Source organism: Tursiops truncatus, chromosome 16 (assembly GCF_011762595.2).
Source record: "Tursiops truncatus isolate mTurTru1 chromosome 16, mTurTru1.mat.Y, whole genome shotgun sequence".
NCBI classification, from domain to species: Eukaryota; Metazoa; Chordata; class Mammalia; order Artiodactyla; family Delphinidae; genus Tursiops; species Tursiops truncatus.
Window position 1 is genome coordinate 52,898,043 of NC_047049.1, and position 18,303 is coordinate 52,916,345.

The 18,303-nt window shown below is 54.3% G+C and overlaps 1 protein-coding gene across 6 annotated transcripts in view; it reads right to left on the reverse strand.

The window, feature by feature from the left end:
- Nucleotides 1-101: 101 nt before the first annotated feature.
- TSPAN14 (tetraspanin 14) overlaps nucleotides 102-18,303 on the reverse strand; it is a 55,154-nt gene continuing 36,952 nt past the window's right edge. For 2 of the 6 annotated variants that reach the window (XM_033842455.2, XM_033842456.2), the window contains exons 3-10: nucleotides 11,798-11,848; nucleotides 9,908-10,054; nucleotides 8,203-8,373; nucleotides 6,085-6,210; nucleotides 4,738-4,782; nucleotides 2,818-2,937; nucleotides 2,351-2,428; nucleotides 102-1,718 (exon numbers count right to left, since the gene is read on the reverse strand). In XM_033842455.2, the coding sequence (XP_033698346.1) occupies nucleotides 1,647-1,718; nucleotides 2,351-2,428; nucleotides 2,818-2,937; nucleotides 4,738-4,782; nucleotides 6,085-6,210; nucleotides 8,203-8,373; nucleotides 9,908-10,054; nucleotides 11,798-11,848 (810 nt within the window). In that variant the 3' untranslated portion in view covers nucleotides 102-1,646. The other 4 variants (XM_033842461.2, XM_033842458.2, XM_033842460.2 and 1 more) reach the window with 4 other exon arrangements.

Here is an 18,303-nt window from a genome sequence, read left to right on the forward strand (position 1 = left end):
CACACCCGATCCCACCGTTTCCCTCGGCAGCCGAGTTCACCACTGAGATGCTTAATGCCATCTTGATATGACCCAAAACAAAAACAATCACAACAACAGCATTAATATAAAGATATATTCCATAAAAGAGTTTGGCAGTCAAAGAAAAGCATCACACTTCCTAAAAACACAAGCATTCTTCCCCTAGTCTACAGAGAAAATTGTAAAAAAACAAAACAAAACCAACATCGTCAACAAACACCCACCAGTATATACCACGTTAGCATGTACACTTCGGCAAGTATGTGAAGGTGGCACTCCATCCCTGAACGACGAGGACAGAACGGGTACGAGAGCCAGAGAGGCGTTAGGGTGTAGACCAGCCAAAGATGCACGAACGCCCCAGCTCCGCCTGGGGGGTGATTCAGTACATAAGACAGACTTCATTTCCAACAGCAAGCCCCCAGCAGCCCTGACAGGAAAGGTGGACACGGTGACCACAGATATCCCCGTCAGGGGTTGGAAGGTCACCATGAAAGTGAGCAACGAAACGTCTGAGCCTCTACGCAGCTGCAGGCTGGGGTCCGTGGCTCGGCCCAGGGGCCTGGCTACGGGGCTTCTCTTTCCAGGGAGAGGCGAATGCCAGGCCGGCCAGCCGGCCCTCAGCATGTGGCCTGGAGAGGAGCCCTGGCCAAAGGGGTCCAGCTGGCCATCTCTGGCTGGGGCTCCCCGGCCTTGCAGTGGGGGAGGGTCAGGATCACGATTCAAGTTCCGGGTAACAGTTTCAGTAGCACCAAGACCAGAAGACAGTGAGGCCAAGTTGGGAGGGGAGTGGGGGTATGCATGTGGGGGGTGCACAGACGAAGGGGGAGCATGTATGTGCAGCTGGGTTACTAGGGGTGATATGGAGAAGCTGCTGGAGCTGGTTCGTGGGACACTCAAGGGAACTGAAAGGGACGGCGTCAGTCCCAGACGCCGCGTAAGGCTGTTGAGAGGAGAATGCCAGAGGAAATGAAGATGTGGTGTGAGAACATTCTTGCCCTATAAATAAACTATTTACACACTTCAGGAAAAGGAGAGCTGACTCCGCAGGAGAGCCATGCCCACTGCCTCCTCATGCCCTCAGGGCATAATGCTGTTGAGGCTGGAGACAGTTCCCGCCCTGGGCGCCGGGGGACGACGGACGAGGCACTCCCGTGGCACCAGCCCCCGCACTGGCTCAGGCTTACTTCACTTGACATGGCCGAGGATCCTGCCAACACCCCGACCTGTGCAGACACTGCGGGCCCCCCTGGCACTCAGAGGGCCACAAAAGGTGTGGCTGCCCCCTAGGCCAGCACCAATGACATGAGCGGTGAGGAGGCCAGGGTGCAGCCACCAGAGCCGTCTGTCCCTCAGAGTCACCTCCCCCACTTAAAGACATACCCTCTGATTCCAGGCAGACCCCAGCGGGGCTGCTGGTCACAAGTCTGTGCAGGTGCGAGGGGGCCCCTGGGTCTCCAGCACCAGCAAGCAGAAACAGAGATCATGTCACGCGGATGCTGAAGGCGGGGTGCTGGCTCAGGCTGGGTGCGTCCGTTTCTCTCCCTCTGGACGTGAAGTTGATGGCGGTGAAGGGCTTCGGCCTCCACGGCGTGGCTCAGCTCTGCTCGCCCACCTGTGGCTCCTCAGAAGTGGTGGCCTGCCTTCACTGCCTCAATGTCCGAGATCAGGGTCCTCGCCAGGAAAATGCCAAATATCTGACAACAAAGCCGGCAGAGGCAGCGGCCGTCAGCATCGGGGCCGAGGGGGAGGTGGGGCAGGGCACCCCGCACTTCCCATCACCTCCACGCCCACCCGCAGAGGCTGCAACTGGGTACGTGGCCAAACAAGACCAACCCACAGTTAAAACAAATGAGCCCGGGCTCTGCTTTGCTGCGTGAAAAACAGTGGGATCTTCCCTAAAGCCTTGAAGGGGCAAACAGCAGGCACCACAGAAGCAAAACGGACGTTCTGCCCTGCCTGCAACATGACCACGCACATCCCATATCACAGGCCGCGACTCGCTTTGTACCCGGGGTGAAACGGAAAATGACAGGGTCACCCTGACTGGTTCTGATTCCCCAAATACCAAATCTCGAATGTTTCCTGCAAACCTGGATTCCACCATAAAAACAAGACTGTCCCCGATTTGGGCCATGCTGGTGTCTGAAGCTACACCCCGACCTCAGTGACCAGGATAATCACGTGGGAAGGCTGATCTTTTCCTACCAGAAACAGACTAATGTGAACTTGGTGACCTGAGGAATTCTGCTCCCCTCACCCCCCACTTTCAATCCCTCTTGTGGCTGGTAGCTGATGGGCCAGGCCTTCTGAAGTAAGAGATCCTTGCCTGCTTTGCAAGTAAATTTTTTTCTTTCTTTTTCCAGATGCTTCTGTCTCTCGGCCTTCCTTTGAGATCAGTCAACCACTGAGTGAAGGAGGAAAAAGGTGCGTGGATGGCTGGTGACCCCGAGTCCACCCCAGTCACCCTCTTCGAGGCAAGGTCAGAGCCGAACATTTTCTAAATGGTGGGTTTTCCACAGAGCAGCAGCCTCCGCTGCCTCCGAGGCTGCCTGGGGGGCTGCCGGCTTCTCCTCCCAGCCCTGGGCAACCCTGGAAAAACTCCTGGTTTTTCTGATTCACTGAATTCTTGACTTTCTCCCACCAGTTCTTCTCCCGGGAGACACTCAGCAGCCTACTCACCCTGGGCCTCACGCGCCCTCGGCCACCGGCATCTTTCCCGGTGTAAAATCTGGCTCAAGGGAACAGGTGCGGCCACAAGGGGAGAGGAAGCCACGAAGGGCAGCGGGGGCAAACCTGCAGCAGTGAGATGGCGATGAAGACGCCGGCCACGATGTAGATGTTCCGTGGGAGCCACCCCTCCAGCGCCTGGATGCAGCCTTTCGTGAAGATGGACTCGTCCCATTTGCTCTTCAGCTGCAGGGAAACAGGACAGCGGCCTGAGCCCGAGACACGCAGGCCGTCCCCACCCTGGATCCCCAGAGGGCTCCCGCGGGGGGCAGAGCAAAGCTCGGCGGGGGTGGGGGGGAATGAGGGATCCGGGAGGCTGGTGCCGAGGACAGACGGACAGACAGAACTCTCCAGGAGAAACACGTCTATTTGCCTCGGTCTCTGCCCCTCCCCGGGCAGTTCGCATTTTATAACCTGTCTAAGCAAAGGCTCCCTGGCTGTGATCTTTAACCCCTTTCTCTTAGGGCCTCCACACATTTCAAGGTCAGCTTGTTCAACACACCTCCACAGCCCACGTCTGGAGAAAGGGGAGGGGGATGAGGGCTTGGGGAAGGAAAATGTGCCTTAAAGAGAGAAACTCGGGAAAGAGGGTTCAGCGTCTTTTGAGTCAGGAGAGGGAAGGGACAACGGCTTCTCAGAGTGTGCCCCCGAGCCCAGGTGAGCCTGGCTCCAAGAAGCAGAGCCAGCAGGAACAGGCTGAAGTCGACCCTAGCGGAGGCTCAGTCAGCACACAGGGATGTGGCCTCGGCAGACACCGTGTCCTCACCCACCCCGAACACAGCAGTCAGCCCCGGCCCCCCTCCCCTATCAGCCTCACCCATGAAACACTGACGGAACATTCATTCGTTAGCAGCGTTAGGGGCTGAATTATGTCCCCCTAAAATTCCTATGTTGAAGTCTTAACCCCCCAAGACCTCAGAATGTGACTGTATTTGGAGAGAGGCTGTTTAAAGAGGTAAATAAATTACAATGAGGTCATTGGAGTTGGCCCTAATCCAATAACACTGGTGTCCTCGTGAAAAGAGATTAGGACACAGACAGACACAGAGGGAAGCCCATGTGAGGACACAGGGAAGAGGAGGCACCATCCAAGCCAAGGAGAGGGGCCTCAGAAGGGACCAACACTGCTGAGGCCTTGACCTCAGACTTCTAACCTCCAGAACTATGAGAAAATTAAATCTCTGTTATTTTAGCCGCAGGGCCTGGGTACTTTTTTACAGCAGCCCTAGCAACTGATGCAAGTGGCGAGGAAATCGGTCACTGAAGAAGCTGATGCTGACATAGGCCCACTGCTATGAAGCGGAGCTCACTGCAGAGGGAGTTGAGGTTTCCCAGCCTGGAGGGTCACATCCCTAGTGTCCACGGCCAACAGCAGGGTGCCTGCAGTTTCCCCGAGATCCCTCTCCTTCAGAACAGCTGTCATTCACATCACCAGAGGCCACCAGAGCAAGGACTGGGGTGGGTCCTCGCCTCTTCACGTGCAAGCGCACACTCCGTACGGCCTGAGGAAGCCCTTAGAGGGCTGAGCCCTGCTCCTGCCCTGAGCCTATCTCCCTTCCTGTCAGCATGGCCTCCATAATGGCGGCTGGACCAAGCCATGTGCCTCCTGCAACTCCACCCTGAACCCCTACATAACAGACACCTCCTGGGACCCCAAGGGTCTCTTAAACATGTCGCCTTTGTTCCCCCAAACTTTCATCCATCTTCTTTCCACTAACGTAGCAACTGCTAGATTTTGTGACTGTGGTTCACAGAGCTTGAAATCACACCCATTACTGTTCCCATGAATCTCGTCTTGCCAGCGGCTCAGGGAAGGCGTGTGTGTGGCCGTGTGCTCCCGCTTGCCTGGTTCCCAGCTTCGGTGGCCTCTCTGAGCTTAGTCTCCCCTGGCTTTCCCACTCCAGTTTGCACTTGTGCTAAATCGGGAAGGTGGACCCTAGAGAATAAACCTGAAGAATTCAAAGTCATATGCATTGGAGCTCTCACCTGAGTCCTGACATCATAGCCACACTGTGTGTTCACAACTTTTTGCTGTAAGAAAAGCAGAAAGATTAGTCATTTTTGTGCTCCAGAAGCCGGTGGTAGAAAGCTCTAGAAAAGTCACAACCAAACACCAGCAAACACCTGCACCAATTCCATTACAGCTCATGCCTTTCCATCATGCTGCCAACTAACCTTCCATGCTAGGACAAAGGTTGGCAAATTTTTTGTGTGAAGGGCAAGATAGTAAATATTTCAAACCCACCTACGTAGCTACTATTCAACTCTGCTGTTGTAAGATGAAGGCGGCCATTGACAATATGTAAATGAACAGGTATGGCTGTATTTCAATAAAACTTTATTTATGGACACTGAAGTTTGAATTTCATGATTTTCACGTGGCACAAAATATTATCCTTCTTTTGATTTATTTTCAACCACTTAAAACGGCTGAAACCATTCATGGCTCACAAGTCATCCAAAAACAGACAGCAGGCCAGATCTGGTGCAGGGGTTGTAGTCTGCCAATCTCTGAGCTAGAAGGGAAAAGCTACACTTGCTAAAGATTTCACAGTCACGGTGGAGAGGTCAGACACCGCTGTGCAGCCTCTGCAGACCTGAACCCCTCCCGGGCTGGGGAACGCGCCTAGAGCCCCGTGGCCCAGCACCAGGCAGTGTGATGGTACTGACGGCCGTAGGGGCTCCCTTCTGCTCAGGCTAGGTTTGGGCAAACATTCAGTGCTCCTTCAAGGACACCCAAGGGAATTCCCTGACAGTCCATTGGTTAGGACTCGGCGCTTTCACTGCTGTGGCGCCAGGTTCAATCCCTGGTCAGGGAACTAAGATCCCATAAGCCGTGCAGCGTGGCCAAAAAAATGGGGCGGGGGGCACCGAAGAGCTCAGTTTCTGGAACCCAAGGATGTGGTCTGTGGCCTGGGGATGAAGACAGGTGAAGAAGAAAGAACAGTGAAAGAATTCTGCACCACCCCCGGATGGCGATGTATGCCACCGCCCAGGGCTTCGGAGGACTGAGTGTTTGTTTTCTCCAGAGAAAGGAGACCAGGCCTCATTATATTCACAGCATCTTGTCCAGGCAGCCCTGAGTGAGAGCCCCTCACGGGAGGGGGACCACTGTTTTTTGCCTGCTTCACCCAGCACACCAGAGCCAGGGTGGGCCATGCAAAAACATTTATGGAATTTATAGGTATAGGATTTCAGAGCTGCAAGAGCCCTGAGGCGAGTGGAGGGGGAGCCGGGCACTCAATCCATCCGCAGAAGAGAAGAAGCCAGAGTCCTCAGGGAGGCAGGAACTGCTCCGCTCCAGAGGGACCGTCCATGCTTGGGCAGACTCACCGCGGGGTCGGGGACACAGCAGGAGAAGGGCACCCCACACTTCTCGCGGCTGTAGCTGGCGCCACTGCAGTTGAAGTAGACGTTGAGGTCCCAGTCTTCAGGACCATATGCCCCACAGCACTGGTTCTGCAATCATAAAGCCGAGAACGGTCGGGGCTCTGAGCCAGGGCTGTCGTTGCCCCACGTAGAGTGTCTGTCTTAGGGACACGGGGTTCAGTGCACCTCTGTGTATCACACAGAGAAATTGAAGCCCGCCCCACGGACCTCCCATCACTGAGATGTGAGCGAGGTGACCCAAGTGGACCCTTAAGAAGGAAACTGTGTCCAGGTCCTGTCTGGGCCCAACACACCAGGCCGGCTCGGCAGTGCCCTGGGAGTCAGCTCTACTCCCTCCTCACCCTGGAACTTCCCTTTCCTCTCCAACTGACCCTCAACCCGGGAGAGCGGGCTTCTCGCTCTCCTTCTGATGTGGTCCTCTACTGCCCGCCGAGAGAACACCTCTTTGTGGGCAGTGTGCTTTCCTCCCCAGGAAAGGTCCAAGCTGACCCCAGTCACCTTTCGTGCCTCTTTACAGGAAACAGCTGCTGAAGTCTACTCCCAAGGAGAGTTATGGCTGGGGTGAAAGGTAACGCAAGCAAAGCTCTGCCCCTGACCCGGGGTCTCCACCCTCCCTTCCCAGAACCCCCCACTATCTGGTGAAGCAGCAAAGAAAAACCCCATTTGTCTAAAAAATCGTAAAACCAAACACAGTGAAAGCGGCACTGTGACGTCAGTGGCATCCCAATCCGAGAGCAGATGTCGTTTTCACACTTGCCCTTACAGCTCTCACGGTTGTGGCCGTAATCACAGGCCCACAACCAGGATTTTGGCTTCACTTTAGGTTCTAAGGTAAAAATCCCGCCTCCCCTGCCCTGTCCTCCGTGGTTCCAGGTGCTCTAACGACTACCTGATATTCTACCATGAGGAAGCTCCATCATTTACTGAATCTCTAAGGAAAGGTATTTTTTAAAAGGAGAGGAAGGCAGTGGAGAAAACTACAATGTCGTTGAGGCCAGTGCAGAGAGGAACCGCCTTGGCATCCTTGACACCAGCAAGCCCAAGGTTATGTGGAAGTGAAGAGAGAATGGCAGCCTTGAACAGAAAAGGAAAAGGCACAGGAGGCAGTGATGTCAGCAGAGGGTGGGATGGGGACTTTCGCAGACGAACACGGAAGAGATCTAACAACAGAGGAAGGATCTAACGACACAGGAAGGATCTCTGATCACATAAATGGGTTTTGAGGGATCCTACAATACATGAAATAAGGGGTAAACAAGTTCTGGTTAATAAGGAGAACAGCTCATAGTTATTTTTAATGCTCTTCTATTTTCTCCTCAGAACAAAAGGGTTCCATATAGAAAGTTCCTGAGGAAGCTAGGTTTTCTGGCAGAGCACAGATCAAACAACAGCCTTGCACAGGCTGGCATGGTGGGGAGCTGGTTTCTCCTGGGGCCGGGGGGGGCGGGAGGGGTGGCAGGGATGGGGGACAGCAGTGGTCCCAGCCTCCAGGTACAGCCACACACAAGGGGGAGGAAGGCCTGACAGAGAAAAGGCCACGGCCTGGGACTGCTTAGACAAACCCCCAGGAACAGAGTCCAGGGAGGTCACATTCCTCTCCATATGAAGAACCTTCCCCCAGGCAGCTCTGCCCTCCCAAACAGGAAGGGGAAAAGGTCCCGAGGAGGAAGGGGACAAGAATAGCCTCAGTCGGGGAGTCACGCGCCCAGCTCTACCCCTCAGCACACACAGCACCTAGGAGACTGCAGCCGCCCGCGTGGCCAGGGCTGGAGAGACCTGGGCCCTGCGCGGGTAGAGGGTAGGGTGGCCGTGGGTGCAGCTGGACTGCCTGCCCAAAGCAAATGGGGGAGGGCGCCCTGGGAGCAAGCCGGGCCGCCAGCAACCACAAGCAGACAAAGCTAACCTGACCAGAGTCGGGGGGGAGCACCTCCCCTGGCCTCCCGGCTGTGGGCAGAGCTGAGAAGGGAAGGCCCAGTGTTCCCCACCAGCCTGGCCCCCGAGCCATGCACACAGACTGAAGCCAGAAAAGCCAAGCTCTATCAGGGAGAAGGTGGTGCTTACAGCTTTCTGAAGGGAGTCGATGAGGTTCTGCAGGTCAATGTCATCCCGGTAGGATCTGATGTTGCTCTCGAAGAACTCCCGGAACCGGTCCCTCACCCAGTCCTGGAACAGGAAGGCCAGCACGGCCACGGCCAGCTCCAGGAAAAAGATGAGCACAATGGCACTGCAGAACTGCAGGGGGACAAGCACGGGAGCAGAAGTCACTACACCTCTGGCCTCCCAGCCAGACGCGCATCCTTGTCCGACCGAGAACCTCTGCCTGCTGCGAACAGCACGAGCTCGGCACCCAAGAGACCCACGTTGGAGTCTGGGGAATCCCACGTTATTAGCTGGGTACTCTGGGCAACTCATCCCTACTCACACTGCTGCATTGTTGGTAAGAGTCAGATGAGTGAAAGTATGAGAAAGCTCCAAGACAATGTACCAACCACCTCCTATGAAGTAGCCCCCACTCCAAGGAAACTCCATCACGGGAATGAATGGCTATCCTACCCCACCAGGTATCAGCTCCTTCAGGGCAGAGACTGTGCTCCAGACACGCTATCTGACCACTCTCCTCGCACATACAACCATCCCAGTTGCTAGAAACTTGTTACTCCTACTTTAGGGATAAGGAAGCTGAGGTTCACTCGGGTTACATACTTTAGATACAGGACATCTGAGTTCCCTGGCAGGGCTCTTTACAACTCTGGAGTTGCTAACGTTATCAGTACCTACTCTGTATGTGTGTATATGTTAGTCAACTGCATAAAAACCTCTGCAGAAGCAGAGCTGTCCCTGGCCACAATAGTGGTGGAATTCTGTAAAGGCCACTGCAGTCACAGGTACACACCCCCTCCCATCAAGGTGGGGCTCCAGCCTGTAGAGCTCAAGTTATCACAGCCGTTATCACTGGCCATACAGCACACTAAGCAGCTATGCAACAACCAACAATATCTCAAAATAAGACAGGCACATGTACAAACATATACACACATAAGGCCCTCCAGAATGAAATCTCCATTCATAGAGAAGCAAGGTAACCAAACATAATCTTTAAGAGAAAAAACAATGAGAAAAAGCCCACGTGTTTTGCTTTCTAAATGAAGCCCAGAAAAAAAGGCTTGATCTAATAAATCCAACAAAAACTATAGTGCAAAACACAATTATGTGTTTTCCCCACCAGGTGCTATTTAATTTTAGCTGAATGCATTTCAAAATGAATGTGTACCTAAGTATAAAACTAAACTCTTAGTAACTCGAAGTTCTGCCAGGAAATTAAGGATTCTGCATTGCACAGCCAACAGTTTCACACACCCTGGAGGAGGGAAAAGATTTCCTAACATTACTGACATCTTTTGATCTTAGCCAGGAAGGGCAAAGGTGAGTAGCAAACAAACAACTGGAACTTCTTAAGGGAGATGAAAGGCAAGGGAAGGGGAGGAGAGCAGGCCAGGGAGCAGCCGACTCTGCCCACTAGGAGATAAAATCCACAGGGGCCCAGCCTCTCCAGAGATGAGGATCTGGTTCATCTGACTGTTCCCTGAAATCTTACCTTTCGTTAGGTAGCAGGGCACCAAGGGCTGCCTCCTCCCCGCACTGCCAGATCCTGGGGGAGGCTCATAAGAGCTGCTACCCACCCCCCAGATAAGGGCTAGGCCTGCCCGGCAGAGCCCACACCCCTACCTCCCCATCTCCTCCCACCCACGTGTCTAGGGCCACTCACAAAGTTGAGCAGGCAGATGTTCTCCCGCAGGGCCCCCACACAGCCAGCGAAACCCAGCGTGAACATCACCACGCCCACCATCAGCACCAGAACCACAGGGTCAATGCCATGCATCCGGGTCACTTTGGTGAGGTCGGACAGCACCCCCTGAAAGAGGCAGAGAAAGCAGGGTAACATCAGCTTCAAAGAGAGTCGAGGGTGCCCTGGGGGGCTGTGTCTGGACCTAAATGAGGACAGGGACCCGCCTTCCAAGGCTCAGTCTTGTCATTAAAAGCCACGGCATGGCACGGCCCCTCCCCACCTGCCCCCTCAGAGGCCCCTCTGCCCAGTAGATCTTTGCCTACGTCAGCCCCCAGCCACTCTCCCGTTCCTGGTCTCCATCTAGGCTGTGACCGCCTCCCAGGCAGACCCCACACTTCTTTTGTAGCCTGCAGGGTACTGACGCCAGGCCTGGGGTGGAAGAGGCCCTGAGGGGCCCTCTGGTCCGTGGTCAAGGGCACCCCAGGGCCCTGGCCTCTGGCCATCTGGTGGTTGACGTGGCACTCAATTCATGGAGCACCCCACTATCCTGAGATGAAAACAGCTTCAACATGAACACGCTTGTGAACAGCACACCCGCCAAGGACAGGCGAAGGCAGCGCCATCCACTAACTTTCTGTGATGATGTAGATGTTCTATATCTGCACTGTTCACAATGGTAGCCACTGGTCACATGTGCTACTGAGCACTTGAAATGTGGCCTGGTGGAACTAAAGAACTGAATTTTAATTTGTATTTCATTTTAATTAATTTAGATATAATTAGTCATATCTGGCTAATGGCAACTGAAATGGACAGAGCAGTTCTACAGGATTCAAAGGAGGATGGAGAAAAGAGCAGCCGGACCAGGCACCCAGCTAGAATCAGGGAGCCAGGGTAGCCCGGCCTAGGCTCAGGGCTCCGTTGGCTGAGATGCTGCTGTTCCGGAGGCGGTCACACGGTGGCACTACGAGTCATGGTTTGCACCAGCTTCTTGGTCACTAGGGCAAAGTGACATTGCACTACAAGCTCTTAAAGGGGCCCAAACCCAAAGGCAGACCTTATCCAGTTCCTAAGGCCATGGCAAGAAAGCCCACAGACCTAAGCGCTCCTGTCTCCTCCTCCTGAAAGCAGAAAGAGATTCCACTGAAGGAACAGAGGGCCCTGGGCCTGAGACTCGAGAGGAAGCTTTAGCTCCCACTGTTTCCAGCCTGGTCTCTCTACTTCCCCAGCGCCCACCTACCTGCAGAGCAAAATGTGGCACCAAAGCTCCACCCTGCCCACACCCAGTCTAGTCCCATCCTTGGAGTTCCAACTGCTCCTTGTCCTTCCGGACAGTAAGAGCCTGGTCTTCTCTCCTCCTCTCTCCTCTACAGGCTGGGCAAGGAGATTCAAAGGTGCCTACAGGGCGCCCAGGGGGCACGTCCCAGAGCCCTGCTCCCTGACTCAGGGGTCCTTCCCGTGGACGAGAACAAGAGCTTCAGGAATCAACACAACTGTGTTCAGGGTCCTGCTGGCTCCCAGAGGCACAGACAGGACCCATTCCAGAAGGTAGCCCCAGGCCTGCCCTGGACACAGCTGTAGACATGCCCCAGGGTGACTCAGGGCTTCTGGGAACAGGAGAGAGGGCTCCCCACACTCACAGGGCTCAAAATCCCAACCAGCCCAACCTTGACCTCTAGCAGCGACCCTACCACGGGGAAACAGGGCCAGCAGCAGGACCCCAGGAGTTTTCATCATAAGTTCAGTAACTTCCAAGAGCCGGCTCTGTAAAGATTAATGACTACGAACCTCGTCAGGGAGGAGTTTGGAGGAAGGGACAAACAAACCTGGCGGACTGATGCTCAGGGTCCTAGTGACAGTCACACCTACCTTTTCGCTCCACGCCCATAGTCCGACACCCAAGAAGACAACTCCAGCCAACTGAGCAGGCACAGCGGGAAGAGAGAGAGAGAAAGGTAGGTCAGAAACCAGCTCCACGAACATGCTTCTCATAGGAGGGACCACACTGCTAGTCAGGGCGTGTTCCTGGCTCGTGTCCAGGCTGGGCAGAACCAGGGCAAGGCGGCCCCCTTGGCCCCTGCAGATGACAGGGACTCTACACCAGCACAACAGGACGGTGAGGCTCTTCAGATAACCCACACCTATCTTCCCAGACCATTGGGACCAATTCCTTCAACCCCAGAGGTCCCCATGCTCTGGAGAGCAGAGACAAAGATCTCGGAGCAGACTCTGTCCAGGAGAGACTATGGAGTTAGAGACGTCAGGCCACGCCCCATTTCTTCCCCATTCCACAAGCCCCCTACTCATTTCAATGCACTCTCTGGTGTGTAAGAAGACATTACCCCTCATGATGGCTGCCCCAGGAGCCTTCATGGGCTCCCAGTGCAGGCGAAGCCCTGCCTAGGACAGAGCACCCCCTGTGCCGCCCGCCTCGGGCCTCCAGCCCCGGAGACAGACTCCAAGCACAGACAAGCAGCCGCCCAGGCCATCTGCTGGCAAGGCTCAGGCTCCTCACTGTGGTGCCTACACTCGGCACTGCAGGGCATGCCTGCGCTCAGGAAATGCCTGGTTATGTTACCGAATTAAAAGAAGCCTGCACCAGGCCAAGTGCTCACCCCAGAAAAGCAGTGCCCCCCAAACCTGACCTCCTACACACAGGAACCCACCGGGGCTAAGGTGCCTCACGTGCACCATGACAAAAAGGGACCCCCAAATACACTCCACAGATTCCTACACCCCAGAGGATTGCTTCATAGAAAACAGACACCACGTGGCCTCTACAAATTAAGCAGCCCCGCATCTTTCTGCTTAACTGCTTTATACTCTGCTGGCATTTTGCTGCCGTTTATCAGGACCTCTCGGTAAACAACAGGGCAAGGTCCTCTGTGGCTGCAACTTTCCCAAGTGTATTCTCCAGCTTTAGGATACTCCTGTCTACTTCACTGCAAGCCCGAGCAGGCTGCACTCGGAAGAAGGGCCTTCAGAGAAAGCCCCGGAGTTCCCAACCTCCTCTGGGTCACAGGCCACTTTCAGAAAATGTGCACATGCCCAATGTTTTGGAGGGAATTTCAGAGGGTTCTCAGACTCCTTACTGCGGGTTCCCACAGCAGTCTGTGGACCCCAAGTGATGGAGTCCTGCCAAGACCTGATTCCCCCACCTAACAAAGCAGCATGAGAGCTGAGAGGGCCAGGACCAAAACTCTGAAACCGAGTCCCTCTGAAACCGAGTCCCTCTGAAACCGAGTTCCTCTGAAACAGAGTTCCCTGACAAGTTGATGATTAATCTCTCTATCCACAACTTTATTCCCTTTCTCGTCCCGCCCCTGTTTCCCTCAAGATTGAGGAATATCAAAGAAAAGGGGTGACTGAAACCGAGCAGGACCCTGCGGGGCCTTCTTGGGTACAATGAGCCCCTCTGTGCCCGCTGCTTCTTGTTGGTCTCCCCTCCCCTTCTCCCCCCATTCCAAAGAGCAGACTCAAGCAGCTACTGATTAGAACAACAGAGTCACAGGACTCCTGGTTCCTCCAGAAGGGATTTAGATAACAATATGACACTATCTTTGAGCTGTTCTGCAGAAACTAAGACCACCCCCCCCCAACCCTGTAGAGGATGGTGATTACCCGCTGACCTGAAGAGGTATGTGGATCCCAGACTGACTGGAACCGGAAGGCAGATGATTCAGATTCCCCAACCATCTCCCTGTTACATCACCACTAACCAAGCAGAAGGAAGTCCACAAGTTAATCATATACCCTGTGACTCTCACCCCTAACATTTCCTTTAAAAACCCTTGACTGAAAGCCATCGGGGAGTTTGGGTCTTTTGAGCACGAGCTGCCCGTTCTCCTTGCTGGGCACTCTGCGATAAACCTTGTACTTCCCTTCACCACAACCTGGTAGCAAAAGGACTGGCTTTGCTGCAAGTCGGGTGAGCGAACCCAAGTTCAGTTCAGTAACAATCCCAAGCAGTAAGTGAGAAGGCCCAGATCCCAAGTCTCTGTTTAGTTCATTCATTTACTCACTCACTCATTCATTCAACAGGCATTGAGTAAGTGCCAGGCACCATCTCAAGCACTGGAGACAGCACTGCGCCACGCGGGCAAAGACCCCTCTGCTGCCAGAACTTAGGCTCTCCGGAGCCGACACGTGGTCCTTTCCACCACATTGTGCTGATTTCCCACTTTTCCATCCTCCCATTGGATTAATGAGTTGATGAAGAGGGCTTCGTTTGCCTTGATGGGGTACACGACCAGTTCCCTTCCCTTCCCGAGTGTCTGACACTGCACGGTAAGCAAGCCTGAAGGTGACCAGTCGCCACCTGCCGAATCCCCGTAGGCCTCTCTCCCCACCATTCCTCAAGGTCTCCAATGACTCACTTCCCTCTTGCCAAGCGGGGGGGGGTCACGTCTTTTGCCTCAGTTTACCTGATCTCACCCAACACAGCTGGTCATTCTCTCTGTCACTGAGGCACTCAGCTTTGGGACACCAAGTGTACACACACAATTGTCTTCCACCCTCCCTGTTGTTTCTTCTCGGTCTCCTTTGTGGGTTTGTCCTCATCTTTCAGAGCCCTCTAAATGCTGGAGAACCTCACTGCTCAGTCCTGGACCCCTGCCCTCCCCTGATCCCTCTAGATGATCTCATAACTAACACGGCTGACTCACAAATCCTAACCTCCAGCCATAGCTGCTCCCGAGTCAAACACCCCAATGCCTACTTGACTTGTCCAATGAATATGACTAGTAACATTTCAATCTTCACGTGCCCCCAAATGGAGCTGTGGTCTCCCAACACCGGAGCAGCTCCTCCCCACCTCTCCCCTTCTCACCAAATGGCACCACTGACCATCTACTCATTTAAGACAGAAAACCTAGACCTCAGGCTTGACAGCTCTCTCCCTCCAACTCCACATTCAACCTATCAGGACCCCTCTGTTAGTCCTACCTTCAAAATACATAGCATACCCTCTCTGCTCCCACCTGTCCATGCTTCATCCCTGCAGGGGCCTCCCCACCGTCTCCCCACAGGTCCCCAAGCAACTAGAACAATCCTTTAAAAATATGTCTAGATCACTCCCCTCCTCAAAATGCTCCGATGACTTCCTTTCACACTTAGAATAAAATTCAAACTCCTTGCCGTAGACCACGAGAACATGGGCAGCCATGCTGTGGCGTGCGTCTCCAACACCATCTCCGACCCGGCTCCCCGGTCCCAATCCCCTTCTCTGGGCCACCCTGGTATTGTTACTGTTTCTTGAACTCACCAAACTCATCCCTGCCTCAGAGCCTTGACTAGATCCCTCAGCCTAGAATGTTCCTCCTCCATATCCCTTCCTGGCTTCCTCCCTCATTCCATTCAGGTCTCTTCAAATTTCTCCTCCTCAAACACATCTCCCTTTGCCATGCTATGTGGACGCTCCCCATCCATCACTCCTGATCTCCTTCCCTGCTAGATCTTCTTCATGGCACATATCCTAGACCACATGAGCTGTCTGTCTGTCTACTGTGCCTCCCCCCACTTAAGCCCTCTGAGGGCAGCGGTGTTTTCTATTCTGTTCAGGGTTGCTAACCACTTTCCATGACAACCCACCCACCACCCGGTGCCAGGAGGGACAGTGAGGAAGGTCTGCCCCTCGGAAACCCTTCGCCAAATACAGTCAGCTTGAGACACCAGCTCCCTACCACCGCAACCCAGTTCTCCTTCTCTCACAACAACGGGGCTCTAAGAATGAGAGCTTGTGTTTTTTTCCATTCTGTTTTACAGGAAGAACTAAAGTTAACTTTGCACCAGAAAGACAGGAACTGGGGGGGCAGGGACCCATGTCAGATCATGGGTTCAGTGAACAGTGGTCCAAGGCAGGACCTTCAGGGACCAACAGTTGTTTTAGAGACAAGGAGACTGAGGGAGAACCAAACTGGGGAAGTGACCTGTCTGGGAGCTCACGACAGCCCCCTGAATGATCCAGGACTCTGGCCAGCTTTGCCTGGCTCCCCGTGGAGACCCTTCCCTGGACCTCCCTGGGACAGATGGTCTATGGAGCTGGGCTGTCCTCCTGGCTGCCAACCATCTGGGAGTGACAGTTAAGGTGCCTTCCAGCCTCAGAGTAACCTCCTTTGTCTCTCTTCTATGACCTGATTAAATTCCTTACCAAAGAATGGAGCCCAATTCCCACCAAGCCCAAAGGGAGGCCAGCCTTGGACCATCAGGTGCATACCCTGCGGTGGTCACCAGGGCACCACCCCTTCCTGGGTGCCAGGTGCTGCATTAAACACAATACACCTAAAGAGGCCCTCCACACCCCATAACACTGGTACTATTACCCCCATTTTTCAAATGGGAAAGTTCCGATGTAAAACGATTTGGTTATTTGCCCAAAGTCAGACAGCTAGCTGGTGGCAAAGTCAAGAAACAAACCTGCGTGTCTCTGTCCTGACATCATGTCATCTCATTGCCCTCAGGGCAGCCACCCAAGGCAGGAAGAGCGGGCACCAGCCTGTGCCCTCCACCACACGGGGCAGTCACAGTGCCCGGCGGCGTGGCAGTCCGCAGGAGGGGCTTCTAAGCTGTGCAACCCTAAAGCCAACGTCCCACATCATCAGGTGGGGAGGATCACTCTGTGTCCAGTCAGGCCCTCTTTGGGGGTCACTGTGAAGATTCAGTAGTGACCTCTCCACCTTAGGCAAAGGCCTCTGTGAAAGAAGGTGAGAGGTTTCCTGGGGGGCATTCTGGGCTGGTCCAGCCCTGCCTTGTTCCGGAAGCCACACGGAGTTCACTCACCAAGTGGGCAAGCCTTTACCCAGCAGGTCCCAGACACAGCGGAAGTGTAGACATGTAGCCAGGCCCTGCTGGACTGGAGGAGGATTCCAACGCCAAGGAGGTCAAAAGCAGCCCCTCATCACCCACGATGTAGTGGGCTTGGTCTCCTGTAAGATTTCACTTCAGTGCGCGAACGCACTTAGGCAATTCTTGCGGGCTCCAGAGGACTTTCCTCCACAAGCTCGAGACAAACCGCCAGCAGCCGCGAAACGCTTTCAGGCGTGCCCTGCCGGCCCCTGATTCTTGCAGACTCCCCTGGCTGAGGAAGGGTGACATTCACAGAACCCCTGCCCCTGGGCCACCAGAGGGAGCCTCAGAAAAAAACAAGAAGGAAACCCAAGAGCAAGCACCGAGACCCGAGGGAGTCCAGGGCAGCGCTGAAAAAATAGCATGGGTCAGCCAGTCCTGGTTCCGGCTCCACCCTGCAACAAATGACAGGACTTGTGCGAGTCCAGAAATTTCTCTGAGCCTGTTTTTCTTTGCAAAATGGGGATGACCCTTCCTGGGTCATAGGAGGGTTGTAAGAATTCAAAGAAGTATCCCGAGTGATGTGCTTACCCAGGAGCACTGAGCGAGCCCTGCCCTGACATGCAGGCAGAACAGCGGCCGCGAGGACCCTCAAGACGCCACAAGCATTTGCTGGATTGAAAGCACTCTGCGCACCATCCCCCAACGACTTGCAGCTTTGTCCTGAGACAAGGTCCTCCTTTCCAGAGGCATCTGTTTCATTGGGCTTCTGGAGACAAGAGTAAAGCAGAGTTTAAGGAAACAGATGCCTTCTGGAGGCTTTTCAAGTGAGGTGGGGAAAGGATGATGGAAAGAAAACAGGGCAGGGAGTGGAAGAAGATAGAACTGTCTCAGTTCTGTTCCTAACTCACCCTGTGGCTCTGAGCAAGCCATCCCTCTCTCTTGGACTTCAGTTTGCCAACCTGCAAAACTGAATAGGTAGAGACCAATGATCTCCAAGGGCCTCTGCACCTCCCACTGCCTAAGCTCTGCCACCATAAATCATGCCAGGTGGAAACCCAACAGTCCTTGGCACTCACTCTCCAGAACTGGAAATCCGGAGTCCAGGTCTGGGGAGTCCAGGGAACACCAGAGATGCTCGTGGTCACTTGAAAGGACACCAGAGGGCACAGACCCTAGACCCAACCTGGCCCTGAGAGCCAGTGCACTGAGGGGGAGCCCCAGGCCATCTGTCGGGATCAGGAGGCCTTGCCCCTCCAGACTGCGATCACTCTGGACCCTAAACAGAGCATAAAAGGATCGCCTCTTTCAAAACAGTCCCACATGAAAAAAAAGCTTAAACCAAGCCAGTTCTTTGTGGGAGTTTGGAAGTTCTGGGAGCTGGAAGGGACGCTAAAGCCCAGCTTCTTTTCCCGGAGGGAAATGGGCCCAGGGCAGGATGGTGCCTTGCTCAGGGTCACACAGCTATCACACACCAGCTCTTCCTCCTGCCGGAAGGGTGGTTCTGAAAACCAGAAGCACATGTGCCCTTCCCGCAGAGCCAGTGAACTCCTGCGAGGGGCCCGAGGAGGAGGTGGGGAGGACTACCCACA